Genomic DNA, 19,428 nt, shown 5'->3' with positions numbered 1-19,428 from the left:
TAACTAGGCAATGTACTATTACCTATAACATTAACTAAAACACCAAAGTACGAATATTTCCAAACATCTAAATTAGCTAAAAATTTAGGACATGTTAAAAAACTATATTTTCTAGAACTTTAGAAGAGTACTTTTAATATTGGCCGGTTATTTTTCACACAGCGACGTTAACTAGTCATATCCCCATACTTTTAACGTAGGGCTATTTGTAGAGGTCACGCGTCAATGGGAAAGAGCACTGTGTATTGTGTATAGAAAAACGGACAGTAACTGCAGTATGTACAGTTTTATATCCGGAGTAAACCCGTCTTGTTCCATTAAACCCGGTGTAGGAATTAATCCGTAATAGTATGGGTCTTAATTCTAAGGAAAGAATATAAGAGAGAAAAATCTTCTTTGATTTACACGTGAATTCCTCTTTATTTTACAAATCTTGGTACTAAAACAAAAACAAAAACAAAGGAAGTCCTATCGTTTGAAATTGAACATAATTTGTAAATGCACCCACCTGATTTATTTTTCCAGTCACTGTAAATCGCTCAAACAACCGCCAGATGGCTTCATGTAATCGTTCGACCATCCTTTGCGCTCATTTTAGGGAAACATATTTAATACCATACACCTTAAGGTCCATTTTGTACGATATTTTAATATCATAAACTTCCTATATAAAATTTACATCATATGTATGTTTCTATCAACTCCAGTGATACTAAATACTGCACAAAATAATCCGAAGTTTCTCTGGATTTTGGCTGAAATCCATTTTTTGACCAATTTGATTGAAAATCAACAATTGTCGAGGTTTTCGGTCAATTAGAACATCAGTGTGACGTAAATTTGAGGCTTTTTGTACGTTTTCAGACGTTTTAAAGCGGAATATCGAGAGGACGAGGCATTTATGACTTTAAATTCAAACTTTCTCTGTTGTCCCAAAAAACACAATGAATTTGGCTGAATCCAATTAGGTGTAAGTTGGGACTTATGTAAACATTATATGTCAACAAATCAGGTTTGAAAAAAAAATCGACCAAACTCATTTTAAAGATAAAGAAATGGAGCTCAGACAAACTGGCACTATATAATAAAGGAGAGAAAAAATCAGAACCGTTCGGATTCGAACCAGCGCGCACTCATGATTACATGTCGTTGAGTTCAACACCACACGCAATAACAGCTCATAGGAGATCTGCCGGCGAATTGAACATGTAATGATTTTATTCTCTCGAAAATGTCTCACGGCCAATGTCATTTTAAAGATTAGATCGTACATTATGGCTTTAAAGTTCGGTTCTTACACCGAACTGGAAAAAAAAAATATACGTTGTTAGCCTAGAAGTTAGTATCTTCACTGTCGATATTGCTTTCCTGATTGTCATCCCCAACATCATAAGCATCATTTATACACGATGAACCGGCCGGATCCAATTCGGCATTCTGAGGAGAAATGATAGTTTCTTCTTCCCCGCGGGTCACGGGGTCAACATCACTATTACCTACATTGTAAGATTCATGTTTTCCCCCGTGATTCAATTCTTCATCTGTTGTTTTCAGACCTATTTGGTTCGGTTCTTTTCATTTCCAGTCGTCAGTGCATATTCTACAGCGTCGTGCAAAGTAACAAACATCTGATCCAGACGGATTTGATCCATGGAGTTCATAACATCGGAATTCTTGAGTGTGTTTTGTATCCTGCCTAAAAGTTGAGAGAGAAAAGAGAACAACGAACGGGTACATAAAGGGTATTAATCTATCTTTTGACATTTTGCTTTGGCTTTGGTGGAAAAGGGCCTCCTTGCCCCTTTCTTTTCCTTTACCCTCCAGATTTTCTCTTTCATTTTTGGTCAGAGGGGCACTTTTTTCTTTTCTTTTTTGTCAGGGGGGGGCACTCTGCCTTCCCTGATTGAATACTCAGATACTGCTATGGAAGGATATGTGCCCCAGACAGTCGGTCGTGGATGATTATGAGAGCAGGCAAATAACTTCGCGAACTCTTTCAATGCATTATGTCAACTTACGACTTGCATTAGCGAAGAGCACAGTGATGCCCAATTTGGTACATTCAATTGCAATAGTTTGTAGTGTTTGCATGCCATCAATATCAATAAACGCCATCATACTACAATCAATCACGATGCTATGGATGGGAACTGAACTAGTCACATTGTCTCCTTTTTCCGATTCTGTCATACTGCTAGTTTCCTGTAAAAAACATGAAAAGACGTGAAGTGTTTTTAAAAATATCAGACTGTTATGTTCCAAAACTTCACTACACACGAATTTATATGGTTGTCAATAATTTGTGTTTGGTGGCGTATACCCAGGCCGCTCCTACTCGTGAGGCTGGAGTAAAAGTGAATGTTGCCGCCCCTTCAACAGCCAGAAAAGGTTTGCAATTTTTTTTTTTTTTTTTTTAAAAAGTGAAGAGTAAAAAAAAAGGATAATAAGCGCTAGAATTTTTTTGACAATTTTCCGCCCTTTTTTTATTAAATTTTTTTCCCGCCACTTCTTCTTCTGCCGCCCCTTCCTTTCCACCTGCTTTAAACACGGGGGCTCGCGCTCCCAAAGGCCCCCAATATACGAGCATGGGTGCTGTGTTTGTTTGTTTTTGTTTTGTTGATACTTTTCTTCAGAATATTTATGTCTGTTTCGTTTGATTTTTATTGACATTGACTTAAAATTCTGCCTCATGGCAACAAAATGGGGTTCTTTTTGTGTGCGTTTTTTTTTTCATTTACGAACGTCCGATTCAGCAAGCAAAGTACGGTAAGAATCATAAAAACTGCTTATTATTTTTGAGTGTATTATTTTTGAGGTATTATATATAGGTATTATACTAGGCTAAAATATATATTTCACAGCTTCAACCTACTTTCGTCTCTGTAGTCATGTTCCGTGGATTTATCCCGATTTTAGAATAGAGTGATTTCTTGAAGAAATCGACATTAAAAAAACACAGAGAAGAAGAAAAACGGAATATCTTTATCCCTGTAAGATCCTCAGCTGCCTAGAAAAAGATTGAAAATAAATTGATGAATACAAACAAGATTAAGAGTTCAAGATAAAAATGTTTATACGATTATAGTTCTATACAAGTGTTTGCACGCGCGTTGTAAAAGGTACACCTTCGCCTGGTAAAGGTACGTTACTATGAAACTTGTCTGATTTCAGGTGGAGATAGATGCACGGTGGTAGTGGTGGTATTGTTTTTTGATGTTGTTGTTGTCGTTTTCAATCTTATTGATGATGATTTTGTAGATGATAATATGAACAAGGTGGAATAACAATGCCATATTTGTTACTGCTGCTATCATGGCTACCGCTGATTGGCGGCAACAATAACTTAACATCTTGGAAGCAGATACTAGTTCATGCTGTCTTATGGCTGCGTTGTCGTTATCTATTTGCTGCCCATATTCTCTACAAAATATTCTTAACGTTACATTGTACCATTTATCAGCACTACACAAAATATTTTACTCAACTTGAGTAAAAAGGTCACAACTCAACAAAGTGAGTAAATACTATTAATAATAGTACCCAACATTGAGAGTATTATTTATTAATATGAGCTCAATGTTGGGTATCATTTACTCAATTTGAGTAATTTTTTTACTCAATTTGTTGATTTTGTGACCTTTTTACTCAACTTGAGTAAAATATTTTTAAGAGTGTAGATTATTAGAAAATTACTAGAAATTACCGATTTGATCTTGCTTTCTTCTCTGTATATCCCTGTTCCTTTAACACGAGCCATTAATGACGTTTTAGGATTCTGCATTCTTACTATCACCGATAATAATGAAAATGCAATACCGATGTATAATCCTATATGGACACCAAGTAGAATTACACCTAACCACGCGACCACCCAAATTAGCTGCAAAAAAGAGTTGGACGATATTTAAAAATGTTGTTGATTTGTGTACATACTGAGGTATGAATAAAATGTACATCATGTATTCTTATTTTATGTACATGTATGCAAACGGCAAATAATTGGCAGGATTTTTATGTTGTGTTTATTTTTTGGGTTTTGGTTTTTTGTTCAATACTTTCGGTTTTTGTTTCTGTCTTTATATATTGTTTCGTTTTTGCTTTTGCTTTATGCATGATCCATGAGCTCAGCGCGATTTTACGGTCTGATACGTCGATTGTTATCATTGCAAAACGCGCAGTTGCGTGGTGGTGTGCGTCACAGTGTCATCGCCCCGATATCTTCATGGCAAAAATCCCCATGATGGCAGTTCTTCAACAGCCACACATGGCCATTTTCTTCCGACCTGTTTGATAGTTTTGAGACTATGGGCCGAGGGACCTCCGACTAAGGCTATTGACAATAGCCTGGTCATTGACCTCTGTAGATGTCAGTGAGCCTCGCCCTGGTACGTCATCTGCTTTAGACTACCTCCGCCAGTGGTCTACACTGCGCTAGTACCGTATTATGTTCCGTAACCCTGAGTGTTGACGAACGAGGGCAGCAGTCATTTTTTTGTTCTCCACATATAAAATCTAAATTTTGGTAAGTTTTTGATTTCAAAACGCACGGTTGGTATTCAATACGCACACTTAAGATTATCTTTTTCTTTCAATACATATATTCAAGTGCAAGCCTTACAGTTGGTTTTTATAGAAACCAAAAATGATGGGAGATATTCATCATTTTCTACCCCGGTATCCAAAGACCTTATGTCTGAATATCAAATAGCAGCTACACCACTCTACGCTAGTGCACAACTCGGCTGCCCAATTCCCTTAGCCTTACCTGGAAAGGACAATAGCGCGAGCGGATACTTCAAATTATCTCATTGCCACCAAGTGGTTTAATCGTTCAGGTCTTCTAAAGGACGGTGAGACACTGCTTATTTTGTTGCCTCGACCATGTAGGATTTTTATTGTTTGGTCGTTACTAACAATAGGGTAGTTATCATTGATTAGGAGCGTATAGAAATGTCAATTCTATTTTGTATATTGTTATATAGCGGCGTGCATAGCAGATACACGTGTATTGATTCAATATAACTATTTACCTGGCGTTGTCGCTGTGTGCGCGTGTGTGGTCTGGAGTGGTGCATGGGTGTGAGGGGGTGCATGTGGATGTGTAAGTCTTTAAGTCTTTGATAACCTTTGCGATCTTCCCATGCATATACTTACAAAATCAACCAAAGATACTTTCCACAACTTAGGTAAATCTGCAAAATGGCGAAATATACCACGCATAGCTACGATAATCATCACTGCCAAAGCACACTAAAAATAAAAGCATCGATATTTTGTGTTATTTTGTATAATGACTGAAATGATGTTTTGACTTTAATTGATTCAAGGTATTTTTGACTAACTTTACTGATTAAATTATGTCTAAAAAGTGACATTGTGCAACTTCATTGTTGCAAGTAGCCTTGTGATCTTTATTATCGTCCATATAGTTTTGTAGCATTTCAATCCTTTAATTTGCACGAGTATGACATCCAGGGATAAATGGAGAGTTTGCATAAAGTAGTTTACTTCGCCGTTTGGAAGATAAAGCTCTCTACTGTGAAACTTTAACTTATGACACCCAGCAATGAACACGATGAATGTATAATGAATAGGCCTAAAGTTGACGAAGAAGTCGAAGTATGTCTAAACGGCATTTCGCAAACTCTCCAATAATTGACATTGTTACTATCGTATCGAGGGCACAGAGACTGGTCGATCGTCGATACCGTTAGCAACATTAATCAACTATTTGCATCAAATTGAGTTCATGCAGCAATTTGGGGGCAATATTGAAATCTATCTCTTACTAGTAAAACATGATTGGTCATACTTACCTTTGGTAGTTGAGATAGTAGTGGAGCAACGAGAAATAACGTCAACAGAATGATTCCACACGAAAGAATAGAAGCAACCTGAAAAAAGAAGTTACCCAGCAAACACAAAACGTTTTCGACATCATTCGCAAAAGGTTATAAAAGGTTGTCAGAAAACGTTTAAATGTCGGGTTATATAAAGGGTACATTAATGGTATTTAACGTTTTCATAACATTAAATAACATTTGATGGACAGCAAACACAAATGTTTTACAGAAAACATTTAAATATCGGGTTATATAAAGGGTATAAAAACGTTTTAAGAACATTCCAAAAACATTTTTGAAAACTTGGTACAAATCATTCTAAACAGAATGTTATTTTTGGGTTGAAAAATATTTTGCAAAAATGTTTGCCCAAAATATTTACAATAACGTTTTTAAAATGTTTTCACGACCTTTATATAACCCGACATTTAAATGTTATTAAAACGTTTTGTAAAAAAACATTTTAAGAACATTTCTGTGATTGCTGGGTGCAAATATTTTAACATAATGTTATTTAAGTGTTGACAAAATATTTGGCCAAAAATGTTTGCAAAAATAGTTTACATTGACATTTCGAAAACATTTTAAAAATATTGTTGTAGTGTGTTTTCATACAAAACGTTTTAAAACGATTTCATGACCTTTATATAACCCGACATTTTAATGTTATTAAAACGTTTTTAACTAAACCAAAACCCAAAATATAACTTATTTAAAACGTTTTAAAAACGTTTTTGTGTTTGCTGGGTATTTTACACTTTTTATTTTATTTATTATTCCCTGCACCGCGGTTGTTGTTAGTTGGCAGAGTATAGGGTGTAGACAAGTATACCCCTAGCCGCATTTGGGTTGGATTCGAGCTTCATAAAATATTGTTAACTGTACGTTCTGCCATATCATAGAACAATGCAATTGGATTTATAGAATTGAATATTACGGTTATATGGGGGTTTTTTTTCTTCTAGATTTAATAAACAGAATATATATATATACCTCATCACTTCTCAATTTCTGAATGACACACTTTGGGGGAAGGAAAATGGGCGATACTAAAAAATATACCTGTGTTTTTCCACCGGCTCCTTCTTGAATTCCTGATCGACCCATCGATGTAGAAAAAGGGTAGCAATTGAAAAACGAACTTACTAACCCTGCTGTTCCATAAGCCATTAACTCCTGAAAGATGAACATTGTGGATAGCTTGTGTGTTATTTATGTTTTATTGCTAGTTGCAGACAGCATTGTCAAAGACAATACATCTTGATACGAAGAGACCGGAGTAAATTACAGTATTATTAAGTTCCATGATCTTACATGCTCACCTGTCGCTTACAGTTCAAATGTGTGTTCATTAATGAACATTGAATGGGGCATGGTCTATACTTTTAGCTGATTGTTGAATGTTCATGAATTATTGTACAAATGGACATAACACATCTTCGAGTCATATACTAAAACCAAAGATACCATTGGAAATGCTAGGTGATTGACAAATGTTTAGCTACGACTAGAATATATGAAGTGATGTTATTGATCGTTGCAGGATATGTCTTTCACATCGAAAGAAAAGGGAAGAAGAAGAATATAAAAAAGCACTGATTCAGATGCAAGAGGAGCATATATCCTACCTGGTTAGCACTTGTTTCATAGTCGTATTTCTTCGCGTAAACCTTCCCAGCTGAATATGAAATTGCAAAACCAACGATAGCTATAGCGAAGATTTCAGGTAACAGAATGTTGAAGTATTCTGATGACGGCATCTGTGGAGGTGGTAATCTAGAGTGACATAATCACATTGTATCATAGTTAAGTCGATTATTGCAAGTTGACAAGATTGATTAATTGGTATATTTTATATGTCTCTCATGTCGTCATGCTAATATGATGGTAGTATATAGAGCCACCAAGTTAAAAATAATATGATGCATTAAATAATTACCCAATAGGGAGGTCCCCAATCACAGCAACTCCGTACTTATCCGCAAATTCCCCAAAAGTTGACGCAAGTAGAGCTATGATTACCTGTAGTAGAAGAGCAGAGAGACACTTTTGAACCCCCTTTAGAAGGACCAGAAAACAAACAGACATTCATACAGAGAGACATACAGAAACACACACCACATATCGGGTACCCAACCGACGGAAAACATTATGTGTCCAAGGAGATTATAATTATAAACATGTAGAGGCAATAGATTACGTTTTTCCTTTGATGCCGAATTGATTGGCCGACAGCCTATTCATAAAAGTTGCAGCATTGTTTCGAACAAAAGGGCTCAAATTGGTAACTAATGCGACACACACTAACCCGGCGGGTCGCAAGTGAGCTAATTTACGTTAGTAGAAAAATATGTATATAATATACCACAAAAAGATCTGTGGGGATTGGCATCCGTTGCCTTGGTTTCCCATCAACCTTCTTCCTACATTTGCCCCTATAAGCCTCATAGTCCAGGATTTCGCTACCAATCACCATTGCTGCCATTAATAGTACTGAGATCAATACTGTTATTGCGTTACAACGATCCAACCTGGAGAAAATCTCAATGTAACTCTGAAATACAAACCAGGAATACATTTTAATATAAGATGTATAATTATAGAGGAAAGTAATGGCGTTGGACTTGGTAAAGACTCGACAGGGATTATAATCGTGGTAATACTATTGTTTTTATTTATTATTTATTTCCCTTCGGCCATCGACCCCGTCGTCATCTTCGTCATGGTCAATCAATCATATCAATCATCATTATCATCATCATCATCATCAGTGATCATCATCGACATGATCATCAGTAACAAAAACAACATCGTCTCATGGTAATGTTAACCATACTTACCTTGGGTAGAACGAAGTAGTCGCCTTTTATTTTTGGTATGGTTATTCCAAATAATTCTCTAAATTGACTTGTAAATATATGACAACAAGCCCCGTTGGTAAACCCTCTCACTAACGGCTCAGAAAAGTACGTAGTTATGATTCCCATTCGGAAAACAAACATGCCGATCTGAAAAGTGGAACGTATTTAGCAGCTTGTAAACGATTTGACATTTATTTAAAAAGTTACATTTTCAGAGTCTTAGTTTAGCAGCGACGTAGCTTGTGACACCACCACTGCATCATGGACGTAAAAGCACAAATCTCATTATACTGTAGAGCACATATTTAAGCTTATTTATCTCTTATAGATGTGATAGATGTAATACATTGTCATGCGCATTTTGATATACCTCTTTGAATCGGCTGCGACCTCTACAGGCAACCTAAGTTACAATCATTTAATTGGTGATGGTCGCATTTTAAAAGTGAAAAAATTTGGCCGAAAAGATTCCAGCAAGCGCAATTAAGAGACAACAAATTTTCATTAGTCAACTTTATTAAAGCAGTATTGTGTTTGTTTCACTTTTTTCTTACCTTTATTTTGTCAGTTCCTTCATTTCAGTTCTCTTTATTTTTTTAGTTTCAATTCTTTGGCGTCCATCAGTATCTTGTAGCCACCATTATAGTTGTCCTTGTGCAGGGACGTCGCATGGTCCTGATTAGGCGACGACGCGTTCGATTTGTTCTTGATATCAATCTTGTTCCATGCACTGCGGCACTGCCTGAGAAGAATGCGACGCAAATGTGGTATCGTCATCATCTTATGGACCTTCCTCTTTAGGATGTCTCATCCAAAAAGGTTGAGTCCTTGACTCTTTGCAGACCTGAGGCCAATCTAGCAGCTCAACGAACAACCGGCAGACAATAAGCCGACAATGTATCTCACACCTCACAAGAATTGGCAATTCCGCTAGTCTGAAACTTCTGCCTACATTTTGCTGTGCCGACTTCTTGATCGGAATCGATATCGATTCTTCTTGCAGTCTCCTAAATTTCTCATATATTCTATCGATTGGTGCACGCAATTGGGTTTAAATTTTGAATAAAAAGGTGCGCATAAATTACTCACCACCTCAAAATTCCCGGGGAACATAACATACCCACCAACATATTACGATGTGTCCCTCCTGGACCCCCATGTCTCCAAATCCACCATTTTTACATACCTGTACAAAAGCCACCAGCATGAGGAGACTACTTGCAGCAGCTGTTCGTATATCTTCCTCATTGATAGGTGTTTCAGTTGTTCCCACTGCATCATTGGAGTGTGTATGCATTGTTGGTAGTTTCTGTTCTACAACATTATCCAAAGCACCAGCAATCATGATTGAAGTCACAGCTTCGGCACCTGTTTTAAAGCACACGTTTTATTCAGATGAATTGTGGCCAACTAAAAAGTATTTTGCTACCAATATTATGAAAGTTTGATAAATCCAATGCCTTCACATCATTTATTTAATATAATCAGGGGTGCAAATTGTGATTTCTTCCTCAGGAGCAAGGTTTTTAGGCTCAAGATTTCCTCAATCATAACCAGACATAAAATATCTTTATTCTACACTTCGAAAGACGACAATGGTAACATAGCATAGACTTGATGACAAAATCTTGGGAGCATTGTGTTTTGTCACTACTCTTCTGTCCAGCATCTCAGAAATCTTTCTCAGCTAGTTGCATTCGGTGAGCAAAATCATGTGTAAAGTGAGCTCTGTGTAGACTAGATTAAATAAATCAGAGAGTTACTTCTGAACACTGTTATGAAAATACTGTCCATCAAAGTCTCCTAAGTCCTGCAACTAGCAGTTCTAATAACTTTTCCTTGTCAGTTATCAAGTTTTTTAACCCTCTTGTTCATTTTGGTCCATTTCCTTACTTTTACAACTTGTTCAGTGCTTTATCTTTCTTCTTTTTAAATTTATTTCCTGATTTATTTATTTGTTTTCTCCTCACTGGCACTTCTGATAGTCCGAATAATCAGACCCAGAACAAAATATAAATTTCTGACATGATCCTGTTCTGGTATTTTCGTATTGATACACTGAATTTCCTTAATTTATGACAATTTTTCCATAAATTCCTAATTGCAGCGTTGTATAAATTTCCTCAGATAGGTGCCCAATTTCCACCTGCATTCACACATCTTCTTTTTTCTTTTTCCTCTTGAATTACATTGAACACCTAGTCTCGTGTTGAATTGTAAATTTGAACAATCATGTGAATTCCTCAAAATTGCACAACCAGTGTCTTGAGATTTACTCTCTTCCATTCAGTAGCTTCACTGCCTCACTGTCGTCAACTTGTTGATTATTAACTTGCTCTTCAGCTGACATCTGTTGTTTCCCTCTACGTTATCTTCTACCTCACTCCCCTTCCTTTTCTTCCTCTTTCCTCCCCTCCTTTCCCTCTCCTCTCCTTTCTTTTTCTTCTCCCTTACTCTTTTTTCCTCTCTCTCTTTTTTTCTGCTCAAGGCATTATTTCCTCAATTTTGACTCTCATTTCCTAGGAGCGGTGCTCCCCGCTCCCGCACAATTTGCATCCCTGATTATATAATATTCAACTGAAAAAGCAAGGCAGAAACCCAATAGCGACACAAGAAACACTGCATTGAAAGGGATCCCTGCAAAACAGCTACCACACCAAGAACAAAAACATTTTTATAAATATCTTTTTTAAATTTGTAAGAAAAAAAAATTATTAGCCTTCCTTTACTTATTTTGCATCAGAATTTCGGCCTATAGCGACCCTATATGATTTTATATTGTGACGAATAATTACATATTGTGTGTATTAAAGTTTATTCGTATGGGGCTTGGATCTCATGTACGTTTTCCCCAAACCATGGTTGTTTGATGTGGTCACTTATGAAAGTTTCTAATAAACCAAAAATTATAATGTTCAATTATAGACCTGGACAATACCAACAGCTATCATACTACATGTATTTATTTATAGCTATTTTTAAGACAGATGTTCGTTTCTTTGTCAACTTATTTATCTTTTTCTGCTTTTTTATGGTAATTTTTATTCCAGAAACTGTGTATAAATTATGTGTGCAAATTGAGGGCGCTATTTACATTTATTTCGAATTTAATTTAACCAAATAATATAAGTTATTCCTTGCAATTTATAACAGAAAGTTTGTTGAAAATTTCCTTGCTATTTATTACTCTTTTTCTGATGTTTTAATGCCATTATACCAGGCTACCCCTTGTAATGATGAAAACACGATTTAAGATAAATAGCGCCATCATTGTTCACCTTTCCTTTAATATCATGTTTACATGCCATCAAACAACTGTGTCACAAGGAAAAAATAACCACGCCACAAATTATATTTGCTCGCGGGCCAGGAGGGCCCAAATCATTTCAAAGACTTGTGATTGAGGGCTAAATACACCGTGTTACTTTACATCGATAAACATCGCGTTTGTACTTGACATGACCCCCATCATGACCTTTGTACAATTAATGTGCATGATAATTTGATTTCCGTCTGTATTATCTGTCTTTTTATCAAACGAGCAAATAATATGCAGACGCGCTTTGGTATAACTTAAGCCTAGCGTCTAGCGATATTAGTACAGATTATATTAAAATGGTGGGGGAGGGGGGGGGGGCAGTGGTGGGTGTTGACCAGCCAGTTGGGGTCGGGGACCCGATTATATAATGTGTAAAATGGCCGCGAAGTAGCCATCGCGTACGCATACGAAATGTTTGAAAAATGAAGGCCCAATTGAAGCCATTTATAGATGCACCATTTTGCCACTATTATTATTATTGCTTTGAAAATAGTGTAGGGTCTACGTGTGTCCAAAGCAGATACCAACCGGATACTTATCTCTATTATATGATCATATCATATCAAAGTGAACTTTTGATCCATTAGCATATATAACCGTAACATATAGATAAACACCGACTTTAATATTTGTGTTCTCAAACAATAATATTATTAATATAGGTTATTGTCATAGGATTGTGTTATCATTGCTTTGAAAGGGTCTTCAAAAACAGCGCCAAAATCCTTGCTATATCAACCCGGGATATCAACGGGACTGTCGGTGTTTTAAAAAATCGCCCTCCCAAAATATCTTAGATTTTCTTCAACATATCTATTATCCTGCATGTCAAACCTAAATTTGTATCTACCCCGGGCCTGTGCCAGCTCTTCTATGAAACTGGGCCAACTCTTGTCGGCCATACATATTCGAATCATTTATTGGTAAACGTCTTCAAAAACAGCGCCAAAATCCTTGCTATATCAACGGGACTGTCGGTGTTTTAAAAAATCGCCCCTCCCAAAATATCTTAGATTTTCTTCAACATATCTATTATCCTGCATGTCAAACCTGAATTTGTATCTACCCCGGCCTGTGCCAGCTCTTCTATGAAACTGGGCCAACTCTTGTCGGCCATACATATTCGAATCATTTATTGGTAAACGTCAACCCTAAATTGGTATATACAACTTACCCACAGCAATGTGTTGTGATGTTCCTAAGAATGTGTAAATTAGACTTGGGAAGAAAGCAACATACAAGCCATAAACTGGTGGAAGTGAAGCCAGAATAGCGTAGGCCATCGCTTCAAACATGAAAAAAAAAAAGAAAAATGAAACGCACTCACAATATATTTGTTTGATATGTTATATCTTTATTTAATGCTGAATTTGCGTAAATAAAAAAGGTAGTATACACTATTATGTAGCCAACAGTCTGTCGACAAAACACAGTGGCGTACCGTAGCAGCCCCAACCCCGGGGGGCTGAAGAAATTTTAATTTTGCCGCCCCTTCCTCAACAGCCCGAAAAGGTTGACCCCATTTTTTTCTCGGTCGTTTGAAAAAGTGAAGAGAAAAAAAAGAAAAAAAAAGAAAAAAAAGAAAAAGGGTTTCAGGCGCTAGCGCCCTAAAAGCAGCACATTTTGATGTATAGTACCATTTTTTCAAAAAATGTATGCTTGATCACATTTTCCGCCCTTTTTTAATTAGTAATTCTTTCTGCCGCCCCCTTCGATTTTGCCACCCCTGTTTGGTATTCTAAAAATACGCGCATGAAACAGCGAAGACCAGCGACACATACTTTGACATTTGTTCGAGCGAGCGTATCCGCTGTGACAAAAAAGGTTGCATTCTTTGTTTTTCGCAGCGATTTTCTGTTCTCCGCTGTGCACGGCTGTTTGATGTGGCCATTTTATTAAATTTTCTAACAAAACATTATAATAATGTTCAATTAGACCTGGACAATACCAATAGCTATCACACTATATACACACATTTTAAAGCTATTTTTAACATAGATTTTCGTTTCTTTATCGACTTTTTCATCCTTTTCTGCTTTTTGTGGTAATTTTTATTCTATAATAAACTGTATATTTGTGTGAAAATTGAGGGCGCTATTTACATGTTTTAAATTTAAATTTGCCAAATAATGTAAGTTATTCCTTACATTTCATAATAAAAATGTTTTTTAAATGTCCTTGCTATTTGTTACTCTTTTTTCTGATGTTTTAATGCCATTATACCAGTGTCTACCCCTTGTAAAGGTGCAAACACGATTTAAGATAAATAGCGTTATCAGTGTTCACTTTTACTTTAAAATGACATAGTTTTACAACCCATCAAATAACCGTGTGCGATTTTCTGTTGTCGGCTGCAATTTTCCGCTCAAATGATCAGCTTTCTTCGGGGTTTTGTACTTCTTTTTGCGCGTTTTCTGCAACGGAAAATGCTATATGGCAACGTTTCCACTGCGTCTGTCGCAACGGCAATACGCACGGAAGACGTCAAACTTTAATACTAGCCTTCACACTTTCCTTTGTGAATTCCGCAGATACGAGGGACAGTCAATACGTTCATAGAACAATCTCTTGTTTTCAACTTAGCCACCAAACGGCTTTACTTGATAGCGTGCTCCAAGTTTACCACCCAAACTAGTATGATATAGGCACATATTATTGTACTTTTATTTTGTAGAATCCCCTTGAATCTAAGAAAATATCGCTGAAGACTTTAAGTTTGCACAACTTTGGCCAAATGGTGATCTTCCTAGGATTGGGAGATGGGGGAGATCCAGGTGCTCCAAATGAATGGACTCATAATTCCCGTGATGAATGCATGTCTAATCACCTGGCATTGTCCGACTTCATTCTAAATGTATAGGAGGTGTATTATAGACCTGATTCTGTCAATTTATTGCAAGATATCAATCTTTGCGTGCCGTTCAGTCTGATTGTACCCGTGATTTATGGGAGGTTGGCTTACTCTGCAGAGTGTCCTGCCCGTATCCATGAATGCAGAAACCAAACATTATTGGAGTCATATTGTGAAAGAACAAGCTTTCAAACGAGCTCAAATTCATTACACTGTGACAAAGTAAAATATCTTGTAATGAAATGTAAATAAATTATTGACTGTTGTCTTTCGTATTAATTTAATATTCGGCTTACCTGTAATCATTACTGCTAAATCACAATATAAAATGAATCGATAAAGTTGTTACACCAATGTATATATATTCAACTTACCTATAGGTATCCGAGATATGCCGACAGTAACACCTGCGACACAATCGCCGATTGCGTTTTTCTTGATTTCATATTTCGGCAACCAACTAAGCACAGGAATCAAACTGTACACCACTTTGAAGACAGATTTAGTGGTGCAGTTTTTCACTATCCTGTGCCTGATACCTTTGCTGTTGCCCTGCTGATCAGATCCATTATCAACTTGAAAACCTTGTTGAAATGCATTTTCCGTGAAAATTGGTCGAGAGATCTCTACGGAACTGGAACCAGACATTTCGATGGACATGATGCTTTGAGTATCTTCACCTCAATCCCATCAATTCATAAAGTTCCTACCGAAAGTCACGCACGTTTATGGCGATTTCAGAACACACAAACTTCTTGAACACGCTTTTCTATTCTCATGAATTCACTTCCCTAAATTAGCACGATGCATGTGCACTTTCCTTTGTTAATAGACACAATTTGACTTCAATGGCATAGTTAGTATATTATGAATATTATCATTCGGTGTTGTATCAACATGATCATGATAACATGCAGAGTCCACGGTTCAATATTCAATAATTTATCTATATCAGAATGTTAAAAAGATATAAGGACAGAATGCGTAGAATTATAAATACAAAAGACAATTCGTTTCGAATTGTTAGCTCCGGGACACTCCTCATTATTTCGTTACTGTGGCAAACTCCGGTTTGTAACCCGGCGACGTCCATTTGAGAGGGGAGAGGGAGCCAGAGGGAGGGAAGGAGAGAGATGAGAGATGGAGAGAGGGAAGAAAATACACATTATTATTTTGCAGTAAATACTTATTGTTCTGTATCACCAAAAGAGTATCTTTTACCACAGAATGCATGAACCAAATCCGTTGGTCACTGAGGGTTCTTCGGGTTAGCCCTACCACATTGCCCCCTTTTTAAACAAACTATATATTCCAAGACACCATCCTGAGAACTGAAAAACCCAGGCCCTGTGGTAGGGCTACTCCGGGTTTACGTACATGATGACATACTCCCATATCCATTCCATTCCAAAAGGGGTTAGATCGATTAGAAAAGGAGCAGGGTGGATGGGCGCGGAGTGGTCTTTTGGATTGAATGACAACTGCCAATGACGGCTAAATAATATTCATCCACTCCAGACACTTATGCTGCACAGTAGTCTCGTGTTGTTTACCGCCTTTGCATTCAACAGGACGATCACCCGCTGTGTAGAAGGCCACTTCTAGACTTACTGTCTACAAGCTGTTATGGCAGCGCGGAGGTGGTCACGTATTTATAAATATATTCGAAGCATACTGTTAACTAAAGGCCATACTGATGCAAAGGTGGGCGCGCTTAACTTTGCAGCGTTTACACACGTATATTGTGAACCTGATTTGTCCTCTAAATCGTATTCCCTGCGCGAACGCACCGTCAACATGGTCAATGAATATACTGTGACATGATAACATGGTGCGGTCTTGATCCGCATTTTCAGACAAAACTGGACCAGATTTATTTATGTAGGCTAACATGGTTAATGAGTCGTGCACCGAATGAAGATAAGCTTAGATACTGATACTACGCAAGGTAAATGAACTCAAAGGCCGCATGTCACTTTGCATAAATCACTGAACAATATTTAAAGTACACAGCACAACAGCGCAACATGACTACAATTAAACAAAACACAACAGACTGCAACGCAATGCCTACTCTTAATGGGCCCTACTCTTAATGCACCAACACAACGCAACGCAAGTTACGCAACTGTAAACGCAACACATCAGAACGCACTGCAACGCTACATAACATAACATTATACCATACAACAAAACACAAAACAGCTTCATACAACAACAAAACACACCCTACAAAATTGACAACACAACACACAATATTATGCAACAACGTTACAAGCTATGGTGTACCTGAGGTGTTTGGGTATGGGGTGCCATAAGCATGATAAGGTATCATTTTGTCATTTTAAGACCTGAATGAGTCTTACCATTAATGCACCAATGGAAGATTTGGTCATCCTATTTTGACAGTCGGGTCCGTGGTATTCTTGACCACCATGACCCAGAAGTGGTTAACTTGTGTACTTGCTTAAGGTGAGTGCTTTCGAACTATGATGGATTTCCACAGCTTTGTACCCTGCATTGCTGTCCTAAAGTCGGGCCAGTATCTTGCTTGAGAACATCAAAATAGGTCAGCAGGTCTGTCAGGGCTTCCTTTTTAGATATTTCTGAATTGCTGGCCACTGCTCACGAAGTGAAGAGTTGGTTGCTACTGAAGAGTTGTTGCACGGGACTCCAAGACATGGAGAGACCGGGTCGGCAGTAGGTGCTGCTGCCGGTGGTACACATGGAAGACCGTTCGATGTATCGTGGTGTAACAACCATCCAATTGCCGCGTGGCCAGTTATAGGATAACATCAATGCTGCATTGCCATAGCAGCAAAGACACAGCTGCACTGTTGCCCCGGTCCCCGCACTCCGTGCATCCGCGGGTATTCATGCTCGTCGAAAATTTCGCGAAATAAGGGGTGTTTTCAGATCAGAAACGCGATTCGCGAAATACACAAAAAAGGGGTGTTTTTTCAAACTACGTGTTCGCGAAATTTAAAAAAAAAAGGGTATTTTCATCGAGCAGCCTACGCGTTTCGGCCAGAAAAGGGTATATTAGAAATATCGTTCGCGTTTTAGCGAAAATAGGGGTATTGTCGAAGGGCAAATAATTCGCGAAATCGCTAAAAAAGGGTGTTTTTCCCTAAAACTTCGCGAAATGAGATGCAAATGAGGGTTTTTTAAAGTTAACCGACAAGCATGAATACCCGCGGATGCACGGAGTGCGGGGACTGGGACTGTTGCACCAAAAATATGATATTAACATTCTTGGGAAGTGTTCCCTTCCAGATTTGTGTGAGTTTGCTGCATCCATGTCCCCTTACTGCTGCCTTGCGTGTCTTGATATCTTTCTCCGAGCCCAAACTTTCCATCCAGACTACACAAACCGGTATGTGTGGGACATACGTCGGTGTTTGCCTGCCCTGCAAACGAGGAAACACACAAGACTTTTAACATTGAGCACCGTCCTCGGTTTTCGGCAATATAGGCCGCACTGTATCCTGATGGCAAACGTATTTTAGAGATACGTCTGCTATTGTGCATTCAAAATACTGACCGCAGTTGGTAGACATATTTTGTTCTACATGTATATCATGCAGCTGTATACACATCGGTATGTCGATTAAACGTCGTTCGATATGGCCCCGTTTTGATAGCAATACACGAGGTCCACGATTACCGCCGCAGGATGGTAGGAGTGCAGTGTGTGACATGTATACTTAATTTCGGCTACATCCATCTTTAACATGTTTAATCCAACCTTTGCTATACTGTGGACTTAACTCTGCTCAGCAACTCTGAATCACTCCATTCGACTGTCGTATGCAAAGTCAAACTCGGTGACCACCTCAGGGCTGACTCTTCTACTTTGTCTCTCTACTAAACGGAATTCCAACCCTTCTTGCTTTCCATCTATCATGTCTATGACCATCACAAACAGATATGGTGTTAAGGTGTCACCTTGTAGTACACCTGCTAGGATCCCAAACAGTCATGTCCTCTCGTCTGGTGACAACACTTTATAGCCTTCTACATTATAGTGGATGCTTCCCGGGATGCTTTCTCAATTACAATCAGTCCGCGAATTCCATCGGCCATAGGCCATAAGAATTTTCATCCAGACCCAGTCTTGCCTAGATGGATATCAAAGGCTTTCTCTAAGTCAAGGAATGTGATTACTGCCAGTAGGTTGTTTTGTCTTAAACCCCTTCAATTAGCCTTATCAGTGCAAGCATATTGTGTACAGATGTACTCCCAACTCTGAGTCCATTCTGATGGCTCCTCAAGCATTTTCAAGTATTTGTCTAGCTCTGGATGTCGGATCTGATTCTGTAAAGGATCGTCAATAAATTTCGATTGTAGGTTTTTCGCAACTATTGAACTCCGGCTTATGTCTCTGTAGTTTCCTCATGCATGCTATATGATGAGATCCCCTGATTTATAGGAATTTGGAGTGATATTAAGGATGACGATTTAAAGATCTTATCAATTACCCACATTATTCATTAATGTGTCACTCTCTCGATCATTTCGATAGTCCAGTTGTTAATTTTTCAGTTACAATCA

At 37.8% G+C, this 19,428-nt stretch overlaps 1 protein-coding gene and 1 long non-coding RNA gene across 2 annotated transcripts; both read right to left on the bottom strand.

Annotated features, from left to right (window-relative positions):
- Positions 1-1,100: 1,100 nt before the first annotated feature.
- LOC140152685 (sulfate anion transporter 1-like) lies at positions 1,101-3,874 on the bottom strand. Its single transcript, XM_072175146.1, has 4 exons — positions 3,704-3,874; positions 2,873-3,007; positions 2,019-2,202; positions 1,101-1,696 (listed from the first exon to the last, which is right to left on the bottom strand). The coding sequence occupies exons 1-4, from the start codon at positions 3,779-3,781 to the stop codon at positions 1,557-1,559; spliced, it is 537 nt and encodes a 178-aa protein (XP_072031247.1). The 5' UTR covers positions 3,782-3,874; the 3' UTR covers positions 1,101-1,556.
- Positions 3,875-5,164: 1,290 nt separating this feature from the next.
- Positions 5,165-7,017, bottom strand: LOC140152694 (uncharacterized). Its single transcript, XR_011859039.1, has 3 exons — positions 6,906-7,017; positions 5,817-5,894; positions 5,165-5,250 (listed from the first exon to the last, which is right to left on the bottom strand). It is a non-coding gene; the product is annotated as an uncharacterized lncRNA (long non-coding RNA).
- Positions 7,018-19,428: the final 12,411 nt, after the last annotated feature.

This window comes from Amphiura filiformis, chromosome 1, assembly GCF_039555335.1.
Source record: "Amphiura filiformis chromosome 1, Afil_fr2py, whole genome shotgun sequence".
Classification (NCBI taxonomy): domain Eukaryota; kingdom Metazoa; phylum Echinodermata; class Ophiuroidea; order Amphilepidida; family Amphiuridae; genus Amphiura; species Amphiura filiformis.
Note: the sequence above shows the minus strand (reverse complement) of the source record. Positions and strands in the feature narration are given on the sequence as shown.

Excerpts from the sequence above, each read along its gene's own strand:
- LOC140152685 (XM_072175146.1), bottom strand. The coding sequence starts at position 3,781 with ATGCAGAATCCTAAAACGTCATTAATGGCTCGTGTTAAAGGAACAGGG. Across the intron at positions 3,008-3,703 it reads AAGAAAGCAAGATCAAATCG|GCAGCTGAGGATCTTACAGG; the intron begins GTAATTTCTAGT and ends ATCTTTTTCTAG. Across the intron at positions 1,697-2,018 it reads GCTCTTCGCTAATGCAAGTC|GCAGGATACAAAACACACTC; the intron begins GTAAGTTGACAT and ends CTCAACTTTTAG.